This window comes from Phycodurus eques, chromosome 20 (assembly GCF_024500275.1).
Source record: "Phycodurus eques isolate BA_2022a chromosome 20, UOR_Pequ_1.1, whole genome shotgun sequence".
NCBI lineage: Eukaryota > Metazoa > Chordata > Actinopteri > Syngnathiformes > Syngnathidae > Phycodurus > Phycodurus eques.
This window is the reverse complement of record NC_084544.1, coordinates 10982673-11006897: the sequence shown is the minus strand read 5'-3', so window position 1 is coordinate 11006897 and position 24225 is coordinate 10982673. Positions and strand designations below refer to the sequence as shown.

General features: G+C 41.1%; 1 protein-coding gene across 1 annotated transcript in view; it reads left to right on the top strand.

The window, feature by feature from the left end:
* Positions 1-24225, top strand: part of hivep1 (HIVEP zinc finger 1) — a 59718-nt gene that overhangs the window by 22982 nt on the left and 12511 nt on the right. Inside the window, 1 exon segment of the mRNA XM_061664149.1 lies at positions 24157-24210. Within this exon segment, the coding sequence (XP_061520133.1) occupies positions 24157-24210 (54 nt within the window).

The following is a 24225-nucleotide window of genomic DNA, read 5'->3' as shown; positions in this document are numbered from 1 at the left end:
GTTTCTACATGAAGTGTAATTAATAGCCCTCATACAGCAATCAAAACTGAGTATGATTGATATAGCTCTTGTAAGAGATCTAATTTGAGTTCTACATGTACTGTATATTGACAACAACAACAGCGGGATTCTTAGAAATAACAAACCGTACAATATATGCAAGAACGGGAATTTCAATGCATACATAACCGTGACGTCAGACTTGTTTGTTGATGTGTGGCTTGAGGGCTGTTTCAGGTGTGCCTTGTTAAATGAAATCCAGACATTGTTTCTAACCACACGGTTTTGTAATCCTCCCCAATGGGCACGGCCTGAATAAGACTTAGTGTCAGTTCTGTGTGCAGGTGTTGCTGCAGTCATGTTTTAAATAACATTTTTGGTAAAAAATGTTCAGCGAAAATCAAGCTGATTTCATGTCCCGCATACTGAATTAGCCATAAGAGATCCAGTTCCATCTACAGTGTCAGTGGCTATAAAATGTCTACGCACCCTGGTTCAAATGCCAGGTTTTTACAAACCTTTTTCACCATTACCGTAATTTCTCGTGTCTCATGTGCACCCATATATAATACCCACCCCCAAAGTTGACCTCAAAATTCGGGAAAACCCTTCTACCCTTCTATAATGCATTTTTACAATGCATGAATTTGCTTTTACCCATATGATCAAAACATGAAGTATTATCTGTAGTTTGTTAGTTTTTTCCAAATAAGTATTCTGAAGTTAAACATGTATTTGAACACATAATACTTTCTTTTTATTTACTTGATCTTATTTTTAAATTCACTGCCCTACTTTTATTTAGTAAATGTGAAAAGACACAGTTGTGCTCACATGTTTGATTACCCGGGCATAATTTGTAAGATGGGTACAGTTCTTTAAAAAAAACATGAAGGGCCAGGCTAAACATATTAAGTTTTATTTTAATGGGATTCAAATTAAAGTGTCAAGCATTTTAGAAAAGCATTATCATCAAACAAAACATAACCATAAAGAAATTAAAGATGTTTGTTGTTCAGTCATCAGTCGTATTTTAAAAAACAATATTTCACAAATTCTGCCAGGGTATGTAAACTTATGAGCACAACTGTACATATTATTTTTAGGGGGGGGGAAAGGCGCATTATACACAAGAAATTACGGTAATTTGACCTATAACCTGTACAACGCAATTTAAAAAAAAAAAAGAGAAATATTTTAGAGGGGGGAGGTAAAAATAAACGGAAAAAATGTGGTTGCATAAGTGTGCACACCCTCTTGGAACTGGGAATTTGGCTGTGTTCAGAGTTAACCAATCACATTCAAACTCATGTTAAATTGGAGCCAGCACACACCTGCCACCATTTATAGTGCCTCTGATTGAACCCAAATAAAGTTCAGATGTTCTACTATGCTGATATTTTTGTAGTCACATCTTAGAGCACAACCCATGGTCTGCAGAGAGTTTCCACTCCATTAGAGGAATCTCATTGTTCAGCGGTAGCAGTCCGGTAAATGGTACAGAAGGATTTCCAACCCATTAAATACCACTATACCATTGAACACAGTGAAAAAAGTCATCATCAAGTGAAGAAAATAACAACAGCGACACTACCAAGAACTGGACATTCCTCCAAAATTTATAAAAAGATCTGGGAGGCTGCCCGGAGGCTGATAGCAACATTGAAGGAACTGCAGGAAGTTCTGTCAAGTACTGGAGGTTTAGTACAAGTAACAACAATCTCCCATCTTCTTCATATGTCTGGTCTGTGGGGTTAAGGTGGCAAGATGGAAGCCTAATCTTACAAAGAAAAACATCCAAGACTGGTTATATTTTGCAAAATACACTTAGAAATGCATGTCAGAAATGTTGAACTTTGAACCTTTTGGCCTTTTCATTTTCAATCGAGTTGTACAGGTTATAGGTCAAATTAATGGTTGAAAAAGTTTAGAATTTTTTACTGTAGCTTGGTCTAATTTTTTAAATCACATAAACCCTGCATTTGAACAGTAATATGTAGTCTTTTTATATCCACTGTAAAATTGATGCTTAGAAGCCTCACAGTAATTTAAATTGCTGTCCTTTCCACGTGGGTTGAAGTGCAGGCGGTCCATTACACCTCCTACTCTGTGTCTGACTATTGAGATAATTTGTCTTTCAATTTCTTCCTCTAATTCTTGCCTTTTAATAGTCCCAATGTGCTCATTGCGGCGGCCCCCAGCATTCACTGCTTGCCTGACACAAGCGGGCTCAATGCGCAGGGATAGATGAGTATTTATAGCCTGTGCGAGGGCGTGGGAGGTTGTGGGCAACAAGTAGGTTAGTGGCTAATCTGATGTTGACAGTGTATGAGAACGAGTTATTCATATTGAGAAATGAGACTTTATTTTTAGAGCCTCCATTCTGCTTTTCGTTTTTGATAAGGGAAGGCGAAGGCATCATTTCTTCTCAGCCTGGGGAAGTCTGCGTATAAGCAAGCAGGGCTTTCCCTCATTTTTGGGAAGTCATTTAAAAAAAGAAAAAAAAAAAAAAGGAAAAAAAAGGTTGAGGAGAGGAAGAGGGAGGTGAGAAGGAACACAAAGGCAGACAGGCATGCAGGGAAGAGAAAAGTGTGGTTGCTGTACTGACAGTAGGCAGAAGTGAGGAGTGAAATCTCAGCTCAGTCACACAGCTGCGTATTAGTGAGTGTTTGTCTCTTGTGGCAGACGGCATCCAGACGCTCGGCTCTCAGCTCCGTTGTGGCATTTCAGCTCGCTCTCCGCGCTTCTTGATTTTTTATTTTTTTTTATTCTATTGTATTTTTTTAATGAATTTATCTCTTCTTGCTGGAAGACAGAATGGGGCCAGGAATGTCAGAAATTATTGGTCGGGGAAGTGGTCAGGAATGTCAGGTGTTCGCGCTATGAGCCTGTTTGACTCCGGGAGGGAAAGTCAGCCAGCAGCCAGCCAGTCGCTCTCAAGGAGACACCAGACTTTCATACACTTCATGATACTGAACCACAGGTATCGTGTGGAACTTCTCTATTTGTGTCTACTCATCAGTTTGTGTTGTGTTCCTTTTTTCAACTTCTTCTATCAGTTTGACTTCAATCAGTTTTCACAACTTTATCTGTAGCAGCCTTTTAGTTGCTCCTCATTTTGGGAAAATGTTTTGTAATTCATACTTGTCATTGTTTGCAGTATTTAGCAATTTTACTAGTTGTAGTCCTTACTGTTGTTTACTATTATTGTTACAATTGTTTTTTGTAATTGTAGTAGTTTTGAATTAATAATTTAAAATTAGTTGGATGATGCATTTCCACATCAATGTGTTACAGTTGACATTTGTGTCGACATTAGATTGTTTAAATGTCTGGTTTCCACTTCAGATGAACATTTCAGTTCTTCACACCAAGTATTTTGAGTCTAAAAGGGGACCATACGTATGTCATGAAATGCCAAAGTTTATGAAGCATCTTCTCTGACTGAAGAATCATGACATTCACCAGACAGGAAATGACCCCTCCTTGCTCGTCCTTCCTCTTGCCTCATCTCCCCCGTGAAGCTATAATGTCAATCGGCGGGCTGACAGCTGCGGCCGCTCGCTAACCCACCTCAGCCTCTGCAGCGTGTTCCCCGTCCCAGGCCAGGCAGCTGCAGTTTACGTACGACATGAGCGGGAGGACGGGATCAGCCAATGCGCTGGAGCGGCTGGAGATGAGCTGATGGCATTATGCAACAGCTCGGTCCAGAGAGAGAGCAGCTCCGAACTTAGACACTTCTGACTTCTTCCATACTCCATGAGCTCATCGGGCTCATTTAGCAGCTCCGTGCTGGATGGCTTAATATAATATATGTAACTACGATGGAGGAAAGTATGATTTGGTGTTGATGGTTCACAGCATCCAAGTGTATTGCAAGTGTTAGTATTGTAGAGAAAATGATGCTTAATCAACAGTACAATATTGTATTAATTGACTAATTACTTTGCTGACTGATGTGGGTTGCTAGTTGGCATTTTGGACTGTAGGTCAAACAATAGACAATATTTCCTGAAATTGTGATAGGAGTTTTCACAAGCATGTTAATTAGTTGAAGTCCTCTTGATGGTATTGTCGCAGGCATAATCTCAACACATCTGATGTGTGGGAACAAGGAGAGAGCAAGCAGTCGAGCTCAGGAGAAAGGAAGCAAGACGTGGCACAAGGGGGGAGTATGGTGGGTGTAATGGAACAAGGTGGCAAACTAGGGTTTATGAAAATGAGGGAAGGAGTGCTCCCACTGAAGACAGCGAGGGAACGCCATGTCTCTCCCTGTGCTCGACGACGCGGTTATGTAACGTTATCTCATGCCCACTGGCAATGGAAGAGTGGTGCGGAGGTGGGCAGTAACATCATCACTGAGGAAGATGATGTACCCAAGAGGATAGCAAAGGTCACAATTGGCTTTTTTTTCTCTACCTCTAACCCTTATCTCAAAACCACAGAGTTGCCATTTCATACAATCACAGATAATTACGGTATGTATATGCATTTATAACAACGGGTAAATGGCTAATCATGTCATTGGTAAGGGAAGAGGAAGTCCTCATGTTGTTTTTAGGTGCCACACATGAGTGTGAGTGTATTTAGGGTTGTCGTCAAGCGAAGGCATGGCAGCTTTACCGTGCTCTGTGCCTTTGTTGATAAGGGCTGATGGGATAAACATTCATGAATAATGCTCTATTATATATCATTTATTTTGAATTATAGCGCGTTGCTTTTTTGTTGTTGTATACACTCGACTGATTTATCAGGACTATCTTGGAGCATTAAAAATAATGCTTTATTTTAAAAGGGACATTCAATTTTATTTTCATTAGAAATGAGTCCAAACTAATATTCTGGCTCAGAGAACATTGCCCGATTCAGCCATAATTCCAATCTTTTTTTTATTATTATTATTACTGTGCCAAATGTATTTATTTATTTAAAAATGATTTGCTCAGATATAATTATACAGTTAATCACAAATTATTCATACTCTGGCCAAATTTAAAGTGAATTTTTATTTGGGGAATGGGTACTGTATATTCTGGACCAGTTTGTGTTAAATAAAGTAAATAAATGTCATTTTCATCAGGTCCTATAGCCAAAAACAATTTATAAACATTCTCAATAAATGCATATCCAAGGCTCTAGCTTAGCGAAGAAGTTATCAGGTTGGTTCAAAAAGATTGTTTTGATAAAATCGGTGATGTGAATTATTTTAAAAATGTAAATAATTTCTAAAAGACAATTTTTTTTATCACTCCATGTAGTCGAACACAATTTCTTACAGTCTTTGTTTCATTTACAGCCATTCAACAAGTAAAGATTTACTTTAACTCCAAATTTGGCCAGGCTAAATGAAATTGGGCCCCATTGTCTGTGTCATGGCCACCAACAAGACACCTCACCATGTTACGCACAGAAAGAGCCTTGGAAATGTGAAAGCCTGATGGTGCTAAATGAACTAGCAAAGCAGATGGAGGTTATGTGATGGCATCCCCAGAAACATAAAGTAAACCAGTGGGAGCCTTCGAGCAGCTTCAGGAAAACCTGGTGGGAGTCTACTGAGCCACCTGCAGGACTCTGTAGGCAGGATGACAGCAACACTGTCATGATACATAGGATAGGCTGTAGGAGAGCCCACTAACCATGTATAGTGATGAAATCGCTATAGGCTCCCCTGTGTTTTACCTCTACGCTCTTTTACAAAATAATCCCTCAACTTCTTTGTCAGTGAGAAGGTTGCCGGTTCAATGGACAATCCAGCGTTTTGATCTTTTTTGTCCATACAGTATGTTCTAAAAATATTTTCTCTCTATAGTTCTATTTGATTTTAACCGGAAAATGGTGATGTAATCATGTTGTCATTGAGGTTGTTGAGCGTTGAGGCTATAATCAGTTAACCAATGTTACAAACCGAGGGAGTTAATGCATAACAGCAGGATGAAGTATGCCATTGGTTACTCAGAGCGTAGGATTTTCCCTTTATAGCTGTGCTTGCTTCTTTCGATGTAACAACAGTTGTGACCATTGCTGCAGATTCAAGCCTTAATTTCACTACCATTTATGGCTTTAGAAGTCAAATATCCATTTAACTGGGAAGGCTGTCAGTGAATGAGTTAATAATTCATTAAGACCACATTTGAATGATGCACAGCAGAAGTTTCACTGTCAAATCTAACAAATGAAATGAGGTATACTGCTGATTCAAACTTTTCAGTCAAAAATGTCTAACATTTTAACACAAGACCAAAGGAGGGAAATTAAGGACATTTGCTTAAATTCAATCATAGCAGGGTTTGTGCTATTGACATGTTTAACATGTTTCCATGTGCCACAGTTCTAGTCATAGTAACAGCCTTGATTAACATCTTAGCTCTTCCCCTGAGGGCGGGCAGCAGGAGGCAGCTGATGGACAAAAGTTTGATGGTTGAGAGAGTCTCATTTTGTTATCTAAACACTGACGAGGAAGAAGAGGAGGTGGCGGCGGCGGTTTGGGGGAGAAGCTGGAGCCAAGATGCAGGAGATGAACCTGAGCAGGATCTGACGTCTGTTTTGTAACTTGATCAATGACCTCGCAAGATTTAGATCCTTATTTCCTGTGTAGCCTCATTACCTTGTCTTACTCTCACTGCCTCTGAGCCTCCTAAGCCCCTGATCTAATTAAGAGTTCTCTCGATGTAGCTGAAAAAGTCCCTTTCTTCCATTGCGAGGATGGCACTGCGATTAGATTCCAAGACCAGAGGGGTATCTGTCAGCCGGAGAAATCCCCTCTGCATGGACCAGAAATTTGTTCGTCAGATTGTACATACTCGGCCTAAGGTTGCGTCATGGCCTCGGAATTATACATCTGTCAATGACAAATTACCATCATCAACTGTTGGCCTGGAGTTGGCAGGTTTCAAAGTCCACTTTGAGATTTCAGTCTGGAGAAAAATCAGAATCTAGTGGACAAACAAGATGTATTAAATAACTTTTTTTTTAGTAAGTAATTTCCAATTTCCTTGTAGGAATAGTTTCTCTGTGGTTCTCAGTGTATTCAGTCATTCAGTATTATTGAGCCAAAGACATTTGTGTGCAACCCTTAGAGAAATTGTGTTTTATGGTTTGTTGGTTAGTTAGCAGAATTATGCAAGAACTGCATAAACGATTTCAACAAACAGGGCTTGGAGCATGGTTCAATGAAGAACCCATTAATTTTTTTTAAATCAAAATGGCAGCATTTGCCAAATATCCGGAACATGACTTGGGCAGGTATCAACACAATTTCCTTGGCGGAGGTTTGTCTGCTCTCCACTGAGTGTCGTGTCTTAGTGGACAATTTTAACTGGGGGATAGCCAGTAGTCAAATGCACTCTTTCCACTGCATGGTACATCGGCTTCGGTTAGCAGTTCTTTGGTGGAGATTGAGCTGCTTCCCACTCAGTGCTTGTCTAGTTATGTGTGTTATCACAGTTTTACATTTGGAAAGCCAGTCTTCAAATGCCGTCTTTCCAATGCATGGTACCTCATCTTGCCGAGATGAAGCAAAGCAAAGCAAAGCAAATTTACTTATATAGTGCATTTCATACACAAGGTAACTCAATGTGCTTTACATGATTAAAAGCATTTAAAAACAACGAAAAAAAACAGTTTATAAACATTTAAAACAAAGAGAAAAAAAATACAATTAAAACAGCGTACAGTCGTCCACCGTTCCGTCATTATTATATTATATTATACTTATTTAATTGACTGAGCCTAGAGAAACGTTCATCTCCAAATCTTACAAGTGGGAGAGGTCCACTAATAAAAACCTCGGCATCCAAACATTGCACTTTTGTTAGGAGATCAATGAAATCTCGCTTCAATACATCTGATTGCTGCTTGAGAACATCCAGGACCCCTGTGTGTATAATGACATATTTCACAGTTGGGTGCTGATTAGTGAGCTCCAGGATTTTTTTTTTTTAGAGATATCAGACACCATGTCATTGGTATAAAACACAGTACTTTGGTGTTCTTCTCACTGCAGAAACGTTTCACATCCTTGACAGCTCCATCACCAATAGAATGATTTGCAAATCATGTTCAACCTATATTTAATTGAATACACTTCAAAGACAAGATATTTAATGTTCAAACTGATAAACTTTATTGTTTTTAGCAAATAATCATTAACTTAGAATTTTATGGCGGCAACACGTTCCAAAAAAGCTGGGACAGGTGGCAAAAAAGACTGAGAAAGTTGAGGAATGCTCATCAAACACCTGTTTGGAACATCCCACAGGTGAACGGGCTAATTGGGAACAGGTGGTTGCCGTGATTGGGTATAAAAGGAGCTTCCCTGAATTGCTCAGTCATTCACAAGCAAAGATGGAGCGAGGTTCACCTCTTTGTGAACAAGTGCGTGAGAAAATAGTCGAACAGTTTAAGGACAATGTTCCTCAACGTACAATTGCAAGGGATTTAGGCCCTTCCTTGCAATTGGGTTGTATGATTTAGTGTCATACCTTTCAGGTGTGGGTGGGGGGGGGGGGGGGGGGTGAGCATTCTTGGCCAGGGTCTTGTAAAAGTGGCTCAAATCTATTTGTAAATTTGATGTCAATCTTTTGCATTGACTCGCGTCCTTTTTTCTTGCCCTTCGCTGTAGCGACCGTCCACGGCCGCTCACTCAGGGTTGAAGCAGCCCGCAAGGCAGGCCAGTCGGATTCCTCGGTAATCTGCTGGTGTTGTGTCCTCCCTTTTAGATGTTGTCCCATATCTTTGGCCTTTGCTCCAGTAAATTCCAGGGAGAACTGCTGGATGGTCCCTTAGCGTTTCCACAGTCCACATCCGTTTTCTTTGTTGAGATAAGTGGTTGTCTGTTAGCACACTTCCACTCACCATTTTGAGACATCGGTAGAGTGGTTTCATTCCCTGACTGTCCATTTACATCAACATACACTTCAAGACGGTGGATTTTCGTTTCCAGGATTTACGTCCTCTGCAGCAGTCCGTGATAGTCCTCAGTGGAAAAGGGAGGCATCTTGATTGCTGGTCTTGTTGCTAATAGCAGGCTTGTGCTCACGCTGACGTACTATTCCTAAGGACTTTTTCTAGTACCTGGCAAGACCCGATTTCACGTGTGCTCAACATGTGGCTAATGCAGTACCAATGTTGGTTAATCATTGGTTGAGCAGATTCCACCATTTTGCCATTGTACCATTTGTGGTTACACTGTGAAAAATGACAAAAAAATAATGTCACATGAATGTTACCTTACCATGTTACTGTCCCTTAGCTCTATATATTGAGCTAGTACTGGGCAGTGGAAAGAGAAATACGATTCGATGGTAAGAGTTTACTAGCTGCATTACATCACACTGACTTTCTGTCACACAAAATCACCTGCTGAACATCATATAATGTCAGTTCTTACAATTAACACAGAGGTTTCAAAATAACTATTTCTGCGCTTCATGCTCACCATGAAAGGCTGCCGAAATTATCACTCTGTATACCTTTTATTTTATACTCTGAGTCACTTTTTGTTTGTACTTTCTATTTGCCAACAACAACTTTATGCTCTTGCTTTGACCAGCATAATTACAGAGCAACATTTTGCCCCTGACATTTTCCCATTAGCATGGACTTCCTAGTAATGATACAGCAAAACACACATTGTTTTGACGCTGGCATGAGAAAATGTTTCTGAACCTTTTTTGCGGGATGCCTGTGGAAGCTGCACAATTTCACATAATGACTAATGCAAAAATAAAGCAGAGGGTTCTTCCTCTTTTTTTGGCTTCACTCAGCATAGTTATGGGAGTTCAGCCATCGAGGTCAATGACTGACTAGGGCTCCATCTGACAATAGTCCAACACCAGTCCAACCAAATCCAAGCAGTGGATAATATTTGGTTCTGTCAGTGACAGCTTGTACGTGAATACACCTACTTGAAGAGGTCAATTTGACACTCGAAGTAAAAACCCAAGTCCAAACCATGCATGTGGAATATACAGTATATCCCCCTACATTGGAAATGTACTTTACCTTTTAAAAGCTAATGGCGAGCCATCCCAAAGTGACCTAATGGGCTTTTCCGTTGGTATTTTCAGTCAACCCTGAGTCAACTCTTTCCACACTGATTTGCATTTCCATTACCAGTTTAAATCTGGTAAGCTGTGCCAAGTTGTTTTTTGGACGGGCTATGTCTGAAGTTAGGCCAAAACACACTCTAAGAAGGTTGTGTGACGTCTCGCCTACTGTGGGCTGCCCTTTCTTCTTTTCATTTCTCCTCAAGCAATCATATGTTGCCAGGAAGGAAAATGTTTTTAAAGAGTGTATTTAGTATAATACTGTGTATTCAGCACTCAGTTCTTCTAACTAGGTGGTCAAATATCTAACATACAGTAGGTAAGACAAAAATATTAAAAAACGAATAAAATACTGGTACAATATTATTTAATGCTATATAATTCAGTAGTATTTACTAGGCGTGTGAATTGAAAACAGGTTCCGACTTAGAACCGGGTCAAATTGACCGATTTCATTGGAATTGGTTAGCCTTAACGAAGCTTTAATTTCCTAGCACAATGTCACTTCGCGCGGTGTCGGCCGCCGCCTACCTATTGACGTGGCCCGCTCGGGTCAGCAGAACAAATTTCTGAGTCACCGAAAAATCCCGCCCGCTGAAAATAACCCCAAAACACATTTTCGGTCCAAAATACTTTTATCACTGAAACATCCCGACCGAGTTTTGAAGATCAAAGGAAAACGGGTGTTAGCCTCAAGTCGATAGCCAAGCTACTGAAGCTAACGCCGTCACCAGCAGTGGGCCCATGGTAGGGCGGCGAAGAATAAGGGCAGCGACACAAAGTGAAGCTTCATCGGCAGATTATTGTGTCCAATAATTCACGGACAACAACTGTGTGCTAACGAGAGCTTTATTCATAAAAGTAAGAAAACATCCACCAATGTATGACACTTAATGCCACTGTGACGTTGTCGTTACGTCGTAACACTTGTCAGAATACGGCATACGGCCGGCGTGTGCAAATAATAGAGAAATGTGGTTATTTCTCTATGGTGTAAATAACCAAAAATGTATTCACCTGAAAACGGTCAGTGGCACTAAAATGTTTTGAGACTGCTGCCTTTATTCAAAAAATATAATGTAATGTAGTTTATGCATTTATTTAATTAAAGGATAGCCCCATGCAACAGCTCATTTTCAAGGTGGTCCTTTCAACACATATATATAATCACAATTATACACAATAATAGTTAAAATCATAATACACAAGCAACACACACATGCACATGCACACACTTGATGCTGCCCAAAGCTTAACCTCCCACCAACCGGCCAGTATTTATGCATAATATACAGTACATAGTGTACAGTGTACACAACATCAAGGCACAAGATGAAGCATTGTCGGAATGTCAGTGCTAAGTAAATATTTTAATGATCTTGTAATTGATTCATTCTTTGAAGAACTATTATTAATTTGTGCAATTGCAATACCTTGATTTTAGTGAGGTTAACAGAGTCATAGCCATGAATGTAATTCTATTAATAATTTCTTCAAGGGTCTGAAATAATACAGTATAAAGATGCTAAAGACAAAATAGTCACTAAAACAATTCCCACCACTTGTATTTACATGTATAAAACTAATGCAATCACTAATGCTGTGCAGTTCTATACCTCCGTGAAGGTGTACCTAATGAAGTGGCCATTGAGTGAATATTTGGGACTGGCTTTTTAAGAAAGTGGGTGAAAACATTTCAAGGAAGCACATTGTTTTTAGGTCTGACAAGATGCATAAAGTAGGTACTTAACTCCACGAACTACCAAGTCATTATAAAGAGGGAACAGAAAAAAAGTCATCCTCGGGTAAACAGGCCAGGCTCCTCTCACCCAGTGAGTAAGCTGTTGGGCAACCAGCAGTTGGCAGGGAACATTAAGTCCCACCCCCCATCAGGACAAACAAGACGGGAGCGAGCCCAAGCGAAGGATCCCCCGGAGGGTGCCAAAGCCGGTTTAAGTGACGTCACCTGGCCTGCTATGTTCAAGCACAACCCTCCTCCCTCCCGCACTCCCTCATTCCATCCCTCCCCCTTTCACCTCATGCACCTCCTCGCTCCACCTCCTCCCTTCATGGTCCTTACAGGAATTCCCCTCCTCGTCACATTATTCTGAGGAAACCGCTGGCAACGCCCCAAAACCGCTGCAGAGCTCCAGCTGATAGGGCGGAAACACAGCTGTGACTGTTTTGACAGAGAAGCATGTTTGTGCTGACTTTTCTTCATCAGAAACAAAAGGAGGCACTGATTGTTTATTTCCATGAAACCTGAGCCAAGTGTGTGGTAAGAAATGAACATTTTGTCCTATTTGTAAAGCACACACAGTTTGCCGTGTGTTGTGCAAGGTCAGATATACAGTAGATTGTCTCATTTCAGCTTTGTTGAATGAATGAGTGCATGTACAGGTATTTGCTGCCTTACTCAGGCTCACTCAAAGTCAAACTGAGATGACACTCGCTGTGGTGACACTTTCACCAGGAAAAAGTGTTCACCAGGACAGTCAAGTTTGAGGGATCCTGCATGCTCTTAAAGGTTTCGTTTTTCATTTTGCGCTTTTGAGGGATCACATCATTCTGAGTTTGAGTTAGATTTGTTAGAAACTCTATAGACTCTATAGATTACCTCTATCTATCTATCTATCTATCTATCTATCTATCTATCTATCAACATATAGCTCCTAATCTCTGATTTAAAAAGTTGTCGTGTGCTTAAAGCAGCAGTAATGTTCTTTAATTAGCTCCCAGGCCACAGCCCATTTGTCAAGTGTAGTTTACCTTTAGCCCAATGTAGTAAATCAAATCAACAGAGGTAGACAAGCTGACTGACGTTAGATAATAGATATTCCGCCGACAATTACAAAAAAAAAGAGCTTAAAAACACCACTGAAAAATGTAATCTATATTTAGAAGTACAGTATTTAATGTAACATGTTCGCAATATTTGATGACAAATTAAATTGCATTCAAGATGAATTTTTGGTGATGATACGAGACATTTTTCAAACTTGGATTGATGTGGCAACACACCCTCCCCCATTCCTTGGCTTGCGCACAAAACTGACTTTACGTGAATAATTTGCTTTTGCACTTCAGCACACTGACACATGCTTCCTGTCAACGCATCGCTTGGCAACACATCAGCCGTCACTCGCTGAGCTCAGCAAAGGGAAATCACCGATGTCTTATGTTATTTCGTGTCGTTGAGCGCAACCTCAAGAGAACTTGAGATCTTGACCGGATGGGGTTTGACATGCAGCCTGTTTTAGGTCCTTTTTTTCAGCTGATGCAAAGAGGGAAGTGGTTCTTTGTGCAGATACGTATTCTTCAGTTTCACCTCTTATCTGAAACAGGAATAAAAAAGTGTACTCCGAGTGAGGCTTTTTTAAAAATTAAATTTTAGATTATTACAGTATGTTAGCTTGATGATTGTGGATTTATTGTTTGTTGTGTTGTTTTTTAAATCCCTTATAGACTTTGCTTTATACAGAAAATAGGCTTGCTATGTATCAAAAACTCAAGAACCAACAGAATTATATTACACTTTTAGGGAGCAATTTACATCAGTAGGACTAGGTGAGCACCATTGGGTACCTAAAGACATTTTGGCTTGCAGCCCTTCTTACGCATCACAAAATCAGCAAATTGAGCTGCTGCGAAAAATCTTGCTGTGTATGATACTTTAAGCTCATGTGTAATGTCCATTACCGCCGCCTACAAGACTGCAGTGCTACAGTAGCGTGATTTTTTATTTTTTTTTATTTTTTTCCACAAACATACAATTCAGACAGAGATGTTTAAGATTTCTCGCATTACTACAGTTTAGTTGCCTTGTGTTGCAGACTCTGGCTTTGGTCTGCTTGGGCACTTCTATATTTTGACGCGTTAAATAGGTGTCGTCAAAAGGATACACGAGGTTATATTCAGCCACAGCGCTCTGTGCCTGCACCATTAACCCCCCCTGTACACAAACAGGCATCTACCCACCCGGTAGTTTTCTCGTTACATCCATTTTTCACGAGGATGCCCACGCAGACCTAATAATCATTGGCCTCCAGTCTGCTGCTTCTGCCACCTACAGTTTCCTGCGGAGGCAGCAACACTGTACATACAGTGGCTATAAAATGTTTACACACCCCTGTTCAAATGCCAGGTTTTTATGACATAAAAAAATTGACACCAAGATAAATAATTTAAACACTTTTCCCCCACTAATGTGTCTTTATTCTGTCCAACTCAATAGAGACAAATGAAATCCCTTATAGAAGGGGAGTAAAAATAAACAACTGAATAACTGAGATAATGTGATTGCAAAAGTGTTCACACCCTCTTATTACTGGGCATATGGATATATGTGCTCAGACTTAACGAAACACATTTCATCTCATGTTGACTGGGCATCAGCGCACACCTGGGACTATTTAAGATGTCTCAGTTTAACCCCAAATAAATCTTAGCTGTTCAAGTGTGCTTTTCCTGTGCTTTGAAGTCACATCTTATAGCACAAGCCATGGTCGGCAGAGAGCTTCCACAGCATCAGAGGGATCTCATTGTTCAATGTTATCTGTCAGGAGAAGTGTATGAAAGAATTTCCAAAGCATCAAATATACCATGGAACACCGTAAGGGCTGTCACCGTCAAGTGGGAAAATATGGCAAAGTGGAGGGATTTGTGAACTGTTCCAAATATCAGTGTTAGCGCAAAACCTTCAGGCTTCTGTTAGAAAGCAAAATTATGTTAGGAAAAGCTTTCTGAAACAGCTGAATTTTATTTGGGGATAAATCAGAGACACTTTAAATGGTGGTGTGCTCACTCCCATTTTACATGAGTTTGAATGTGATTGGTCAATTCTAAACACAGCCTCAACCCCAGTTACAAGGGGGTGTGCACACTTGTGCAATCACATTATCTCAGTTGTTTCTTTTTACTTCTCACCTCTAAAGGATATTTTTTTAATTGAGTTGTACAAGTTTTAGATCACATTCATGGTGGAAAAAGTTTTGAAATGATTTATCTTGGTCTCAAATTTTTACATCACAAAACCTGGCATTTGAACAGGGGTGTGTAGATTATTATTATTTTTTTAATCCACTGCATATTGTGACGCACAGCTGTCTTTTTTCTGTGTATGCAAAGTAGAGAGAGACTGATCAATATATCTGTTGATTGTGTTTTTCCAGCTTCACTTGAGGTATGAAGCACTAGTCATACTCATACAGTACTGTATATCTAAATCTATTTTTTAATTATTATTTTATTACAAATATGGCAGAGAATTCACACAGCCTATTTCCCAGCAACATTGCTTAGCTTGCACTGCTTTGTGTATAAGATCTACATCTCTCTCTCTTCATGCATTATTAAAAAGCTCCTGCCCAAAACTCAGGAGATGTTATGTTTTCTTAAAATCGTCACCCTTGTTCCTTCAGTGGCACTTATGCAGTCTTCCGCAGTGGAGGGTAAAAACACAAATTTCTGCATCTCTCTGTCCATGTCCATTTTTATGTGTAGTGGGATGCTTAGCAGTCAGCAGCTCATCTTTAGACTGCGGAGGAAGTGTTTTGTGGTTCATCCATCCAAATGTTGCAGCATTGAGACCTTAGCTCTCAAATTTGACAAAAGAAATGGCTCATGTTGAGGAATAAATAGACTTTGCAGGGTGTTTATCTGTGTAAATTATCGTTTTTATCGCTTCTAAGACTTAAAATTGTAGTGTTTTTGTCAGAAGAGAACATACACCTTGAGAAACTCCATCCATCCATTTTCTGAGCCGCTTCTCCTCACAAGGGTCGCGGGCGTGCTCGAGCCTATCCCAGCTATCATCGGGCAGGAGGCGGGGTACACCCTGAATTGGTTGCCAGCCAATCGCAGGGCACATACAAACAAACAACCATTCACATTCACACATACGGGCAATTTAGAGTTGTCAATCCACCTACCATGCATGTTTTTGGGACGTGGGAGGAAACCGGAGTGCCCGGAGAAAACCCACGCAGGCACGGGGAGAGCATGGAAACTCCACAAGAGGCGGGGCCGGGGATTGAACCCCGGTCCTCAGAACTGTGAGGCAGACGCACTAACCAGTCGTTCACTGCGCCGCCCCTTGAGAAAGTAATCTCCAAAAAGATGCAAAACAGAGACACACAGTCTTTCATTATTCTGTCACTCCTTTTGTGTCCAGTAGATTTGACAGCATGAGTCATTCCAGCTCCCAACATTGATAATATGAAAGTTACGCCAGCTGATGATGATGGACTATAGTGTAATGGGATCCTCCCGCTCTGGTTGGGGAATCCTTAGCTTCCCATCATTGTTTGACCACCGTGGTGGAGGGAGAAGAAGACTTCATCACTTGTAACCTTCGCTCACAGATTGATTTATTAATCTTCCAAGCATGGGGAGTCTCTCTCTCTCTCTTTTTTTTTTTTTTAACAGGCATGTCTGCAAAGATAAAGAATTTGTCTGGTCCTGACAGAAACTGTTATGGCCACTTACTGCATGGGTCAGCAGCTGAGGGCTGCAAAACTGCTTGGTCTTTTCCACACGCTACAGGAAGAAAGCTGAGATACGATCAGTACACTTCCTTTCAAGTTGGCAAAGAATTTTGCATTGGTCGCACATCTGCTGGTTGGTGGAGTTTATATTGCCTGAATACGACCATCACAAATGAATGGGATACTGAATGGTTTTTCGGTACAGTGTATACGGAAAGTATTCAGACCCCCCTTAAATTTTTCACTCTTTGTTATAATGCAGCCATTTGCTAAAATAATTTAAGTTCATTTTTTCCCTCATTAATGTACACACAGCACCCCATGTTGACAGGAAAAAATAATAATTCTTGAAGTCTTTGCAGATTTATTAAAAAAAGAAAAACTGCAATATCACACATCCATAAGTATTCACACCCTTTGCTCAGTATTTAGTAGAAGCCCCTTTTGCGCGAATACAGCCATGAGTCTTTTTGGGAATGATGCAACAAGTTTTTCACACCTGGATTTGGGGATCCTCTGCCATTCCTCCTTGCAGATCCTCTCCAGTTCTGTTGGTGGACAGCCATTTTCAGGTCTCTCCAGAGATGCTCAATTGGGTTTCAGTCAGGGCTCTGGCTGGGCCATTCAATAACAGTCACTGAGTTGTTCTGAAGCCACTCCTTTATTTTAGCTGTGTGCTTAGAGTCATTGTCTTGTTGGAAGGTGAACCTTAGGCCCAGTCTGTGGTCCTGAGCACTCTGGAGAAGAATTCTTCCAGGATATCCCTGTACTTTGCCACATTCATCTTTCCTTCGTTTGCAACCGATCGTCCTGTCCCTGCAGCTGAAAAACACCCCCACAGCATGATGCTGCCACCACCATGCTTCACTGTTGGGACTGTATTGGACAGGTGATGAGCAGTGCCTGGTTTTCGCCACACATGCCACTTTAGAATTAAGGCCAAAAAGTTCTATCTTGGTCTCATCAGACCAGAGAATCTTATTTCTCACCATCTTGGAGTCCTTCAGGTTTTTTTTTAGCAAACTCCATGCGGGCCATCCGTCAGGCCACTCTGCTATAAAGCCCCGACTGGTGGAGAGATATGCAGTAATGGTAGACTTTCTAGAGCTTTCTCCCATCTCCCGACTGCATCTCTGGAGCTCAGGCACAATGGTCTTTGGGCTCTTCTTTACCTACCTCACCAAGGCTCTTCTCCCCCGGACGGACGGCCGGACGGCCAGCTCTAGGAAGGGTTCTGGTCGTCCCAAACGTCTTCCATTTCAGGATTATGGAGGCCACTGTGCTCTTAGGAACCTTAAGTGCAGCAGAAATTATTTTGTAACCTTGGCCAAATCTGTGCCTCGCCACAATTCTGTCTCTGAGCTCTTCGGGCAGTTCCTTTGACCTCATGATTCTCATTTTCTCATTTGTAAGGTCTTATATAGACAGGGTGTGGCTTTCCTAATCAAGTCCAATCACTCTAAGCAAACACAGCTGGAATCCAATGAAGGTGTAGAACCATCTCAAGGAGAATCAGAAGAAATGGACAGCACCCGAGTTAAATATATGAGTGTCACAGCAAAGGGTCTGAATACCTGTGTGATATTTCAGTTTTTCTTTTTTAATAAATCTGCAAAAATTTCAACAATTCTGTATTTTTCTGTCAATATGGGAGCTGCGTATACATTAATGAGGGAAAAAATGAACTTAAATGACTATAGCAAATTGCTGCAATATAACAAAGAGTGAAAAATGTAAGGGGGTCTGAATACTTTCCGTACCCACTGTATATCTATGTGATGACAGATGGATCACATTACCTTGTGGTGGTGTGCCTATTGTTTTGGTCATTTGTGCTAAATAGTATAGGAAATACTCTGGAAAGCTTGACAAAAATTTTAAGCTGGAAGCCTGGAACCAGTATGAGGTGCACCTGCAGAGTGCACCGCAGACTCTTGCTGTCTTATTGTTGTGTTGGCAAATGCCCTTGACTGTGCAAAGAATGCAGTGTCTGTGAGGTTGTGTGTGTGTCGCCTGTGTGTGCATTTTGCACAAAGCCGGGTGTGTACAGAATGCTGGTGAAGGTGCTCGAGTTACATAATCTCGCTTCCGCGCTGTGACAAGGAAGAAGGGGGCAGCTGCCGGCCACCATCTCGTCTTCTTCATCCCGATTCTTTTCTCTTCCTCTGTATTGAATTTGAATGCTGAACTGTGTACCCTGTCTCTATCGCCTCCATTCTGATTTTTAAATTACAACCTCACGGTTGCCTCTGGCGTCGCACACATAAGTCAAAACAGAAAAATGCTTTCACCTTTAACTTGTCCTTTACCTTGTACGCATGGTCCGTCTCCTCACACTCTCTATTTCAAGTGTACGGGCTGCTATACTGGTGTGGTGTTGTGCATACTAATGATATCGCAACCTCACAGATGCTGTTATATCAAAACAACTAGAGCGTGTGTCTTTGATGCTAGCAGGGAGAGCAGCAGCTTGACGAAGAAAAGCCAGCAGAGCAGCCTGAAACGAGTAAACATGGTGCATATGGACTCTTCACGCTGCCTTGAAAAGCTGCCACTATGTAGCTGATGGCGTCCATTTGGTGTGGTGAGGCCAACGGTGCAGATTGTTGAGCAAAATGTGTATTTTAAGGGCCAGGAGGCAGGGAGGCTTGTTGAGCCTGGTGGTTAGTTGTTGGCCTGCAAGCTGAGGAAGGCTGTGCCAAGAGATATAGTTGTGATGCTACAGGGTGAGGTTTCCTCGTTTTACCTCCGCCAAGCACTTCACGTAGTCATTGCTGTTTGTTTGCTTGTTGGCATGGTTAAGTAAAAACGACCCCCCCCCAACATATTTTCAAAAAACATTGCACGGGAAGAGACTTTTCTTAATTTCCATCCATCCATCCATTTTCTGTAGCGCTGATCCTCTCTAGTGTTGCAGGTGAGCGCAAGCCTATCCCAGCTGTTCTGTCTGTTTAGGTTGCTCCTTCTTTCTGAGTACTACAAAAAGACAAGGGAAAAACAAGAGTTCATCTTGTGATGCCTGCTAAACTCAGGTCTTGTGAGGTATGCTGAGGTATTATGTGATTAGGTGACATCATGCATCAAACTTTACACACCATGAGAGGCATATTTTTCTCTAGACAATATTGGAATTCCAAATTGTCGCATACAACCTCAGGCTCCACTGAAATGTTATTCATCAGACAGAAAGTAGCTCTACAGTAGTTTCAAACAAAATGTAGTTTAGGTATTTGTTGTAGTGTGCTATGTACCTTTTACTTATGGGTACCCTATTAGTGTTTTTGTCCTTCTGTCCATTTATCCATCCATCCCTTCCTTCATATATCCATCCATCCATTTTCTGAGCCGCTTCTCTTCACTACGGTCGCAGAAGTGCTGGAGCGTATCCCAGCTATCGTCGGGCAGGAGGCGGGGTACACCCTGAACTGGTTGCCAGCCAATCGCAGGGGACATACAAACAAGCAACCATTCACAATCACATTCACACCTAAGGGCAATTTAGAGTTGTCAATTAACCTACCATGCATGTTTTTGGGATGTGGGAGGAAACCGGAGTGCCCGGAGAAAACCCACGCAGGCACGGGGAAAACATGCAAACTCCACACAGGCGGGTCGGGGATTGAACCCAGGTCCTCAGAACTGTCAGGCATACGCTCTAACCAGTCGTCCACCCTGCCGCCCTTCATGTATCCATTTATTCTTATTCTTTCTGAGACGTGTCATTGGTATGGTTCCGAACTCCTACATACAGTGTAGGCATCCCGTCCTGCTGTGCGGCCCCCTCTAGTGACAAACGGCATGTAGTCGATCACACCAGGTGAGCATCAGCCTTCAAGGCTGCGCCTGCATGAGGACCTCACTTTGGGGCCCTACTAATCCCATTTCCCCCTCGTCCCAGTCAGCACAGCGCAATCATGTACGGGGGCAGTGCACGAAGCACAATTGTCATGACAGCAACCAAAAAGGAGGCAGACTCCCCACCTCACAATCTTTTGCCTCCGGCAGGCAACCACCCTCTCTGGCCCACGCCAGCCAAATCACCACGTAGCTTTCATGATACGTGTTTCAACAACGTTTCACCACCTCGCCACCGTCCTGTTGTCTTTGACCTCTAGTGTAGTCAAGCCTTTCTGTACGTAGGCAGTTGTGTGCTAGATAAAAGGGAAAGAGAAACATTGGTAAATAAAATGAGTCATGACATCTCTGTTTACTTGTGTGACTGGGTTAGGACTGGATATCACTTGCATGTTTAAATTACATTAGAACAAGTGTATTGATTCATATTCTACTGGATTATTAATGCCAGTCAGATACTACACATGCTTATTGTCAATGATAACATCAATTTAAACATAGGCCTACAGAGCCAAAAAAGTGTTCGATTGTGGTTTTCTGAGCTTTGAAAATTACATTTACTGCATTGGCACGAAGGAAATATTCTGCATTGTTATATGTCATCTTAACCATAGGATAGACCTTCTCAGTACTGAACAATTTTCTTGTAAATGGGGCGTGTGTTTGGTCGCTTGTTCTCACCCTGCCTAAATTTCTGGAAACGCTCCAGTACTTGCTCTGGTTTTCATCACAGGCAACTTGCAACATTTATGTACCCCTTTTTATTGTTTTCTTGTGGCTGCATGCTTTGCAGATGGCAAGATGAATGTCTCAAAGCCACTGTCATGAAATATTTGACCATCATGAAGACCACTTCAGCAAACTCAAGCGCCATAATGAGGGAAATGTGAACTGTATAATCATTCCCTGCTGTCTTAATAACTTGGCCTTCGTGGATGGAATATTTTGTCCTTATTAAGGGAGGGATGAAGGGACCACAGCCTTGTCCCTTTCTACTCATTGTTTCCTGCTTTCTGAGCATGACTTCATGGGTGTCATTCAGCATGAGGGGTCTTGTTTGTGGTTTGTTATGTAAGGAGAGCAATTTGATTCGTACGCAACCGCTAATACAGTGTTTGGTGGGCAGTAATCACCTATGCCACGGTTTGCCAGTGTGGTCGAACACAAAACATTCCGTAATAAGGCAAACTGTTCAAACAATAAAGCGCCAAATCGTCCAAAAAAGGATTGCAATAGCATCATTGTTGACTCGAGGAAGCCTCGCAGCCTGCTTGCAATTACCCTGAGGGGAGCTTCAGGACTCTCCCACTTTTGTTATACCACGGCCAGCTTCAATGCCAAGAGAGGACAGCGGAGGGAGAGAGAATCCACAATTGCTGTGGAACATACTAATAGAATCTCTCTTCGATGCACATACACTAAAAAATGCGGTGCCCTCTCGCAGTGCGCCTCTGTTGCTGTGTTTCTGCTGGCAGGGTGCCTTTGTTTTGCTCCACAGCAGCTCTGGATGGGAACAAATTATGTAATCTGTGGCGTGTGCCTGGGATAGAAGGAGAGCGATGGAGAAGGGTGTAACTTGTAACACACACAATGACATAATCCACTGACCTCTTCCACCAGCCACTCATATCCTCCTCTCTTCTCTGTGTGTTCCCGGCATGGAATTACTGTGATTTTGGCAATGACAGAAGAACATCCTTTTTCGCCCTCCAATAACATTTGTGCGGTCGAAAACTAAATTGCTGCAATTGGTCCTGTAGGACTCGCTTTGAACCATGATGTCATATATGAAGGAGAAAAGCCGTGATGGATTTCTTTTTCAATTCAGTTTCATGGTCGTGGGAGGAAAGCTCATATTTTTCCCTTATTATATGAATGAGTAGCATGGTCATTGGTAAAACAGAGAATATTAAAATTCAGATGAGATGAAATTTTCTTTGTTCCTGCAAAGAGACGCCAATGAAAACATTTGGTAATGTAACATTTGCACTGCAAGTAATGTTTCTTATGAGCTGGTTTCCTGGCACCTTTTATTGAAACATCCATGCATCCATTTCTATACCGCTGGTCCCCATTAGGATCGCAGGTGAACTGGAGCCTATTCCGTCTGACTTTGGGCGAAAGGTGACAGCCAATCATAGGGCATATACTGTATAGAGCAGTGATTCTCAAAGTTGGCTATGCAGGCTTCCATTAATTCAAACTGTGCATAATGTTACAGTGACTTACATTTTTTTTTTAAAACCATTACAATATTTATTTTAAGCACAGCTCAGTGGTAATTAAGTTTTAAGTAAACTACATTTACATGTGATCTTTGAGAACTGTTTTTTTCCAAACATTTATTTTGGCACAATTTTTATTTTACTTGTTTTAAGTAAGAATTAATTAAGTACAATTATTTATTTGTGCAATATTTAAGCGCAGTGATAGTTTTAAGTGTGCATAACATACCTTGCCTTACAGTAATATCATAAATACACTTTGTTTTAGCTGGTTTTTTTTTAAAGTGCTCTATAAATAAAATTAATTGAATTTAAGGAATAAAGCCTCTGCCTCATTTGAACACTTCTGTATTTCAATATTGGTCATGTTGTTGGTCACTTGGAGAGCAAAGTATGAATTAAGGTGGCAGTTGGTTAAAACAAACAACAAACAAACACTGGTATAGACAAACAACCATGCACACTCAGATTTACACCTTTGGGCAGTTTAGTGTTTTCAGTTAACCTAACATGCATGTTTTTCGGTGTGGGAGGAAGCTGGAGTAGCTGGGGGGAAACCCATGTGAGCAGGTTTTTTAGTAGCCTATTTTCTGATTCCACCAGCTGCCTGTGCAAGTGAGGAACACACTGGTTCACCATCTTCTTGATCCCGAGTGAGAAATCATATGAAAAGTTCTGCGCATTTTTGTTCACAGCATTGTCCAGCAGCTGGAGTGTTAATGCCCAATCGCTATCCCTGCAGTTAGGCACTCCTAAAGAATGGTGACATATATACAGTGTGTATATATATATATATATATATATATATATATATATATATATATATATATATATATTTCTTTTTTTTTTTTCAGTTCAAACACTACATTTTGCCATTTTTAGCTTTCTAGATGTTAGAGTATTTTTATACTATTCATTGATTTATAAAACTAAACTTGTTCAAGTGACTTCCATGATTCTTTATTTATTTTTATATTTTTTTCTGTACGAAATTCTACTAAATTCTCATTAGCACAGGCTGCTCCACGATGACTAACCTACACCACAGCGACACGGCATATATAATTAATATTTAAGTATCTCACCGTCAGCATTGATTCAGCTCCCACACATCCATATGGCGCATAAAGAAGCATATTTGCTGTATAAATGGCCAAAGCAAAGCTGCCTGAAGAGCACGTCAACATTCTTTGGTTACCGTTTGGATGTTGAGCTTTGGATTCAGATTTTTGTGTTTGAAAACGTAACCTGTACATAATGCATATTCACGTTCACATTGAAATGGAAGTGTGACTGTATAGTTATATTACGCAAGCGCGCTGCCTCAATGATGACAGTAGTTTCCGTTATGGAACAGTGCACTCTCTTGGCTATGGAAGAATATCTGTTTTTCATTTAACAGACATTCATCCTGCATCGGCCGTGTGGGAGGAATCCCCAGTAACATTACTTTCATTCTGCCATCCTTTCACAGTTGCGTCTGTGGGCATTTGCATGTGCTGCCGCTCTACGTATGCTGAAAATATACCTTTTCTTGCATTACAGATAAAATTGAAGAGGCCCAGAAAGAGCTTAAAGACCCCACAAGCTCAACGAAAGGTAAGAGATATTTAT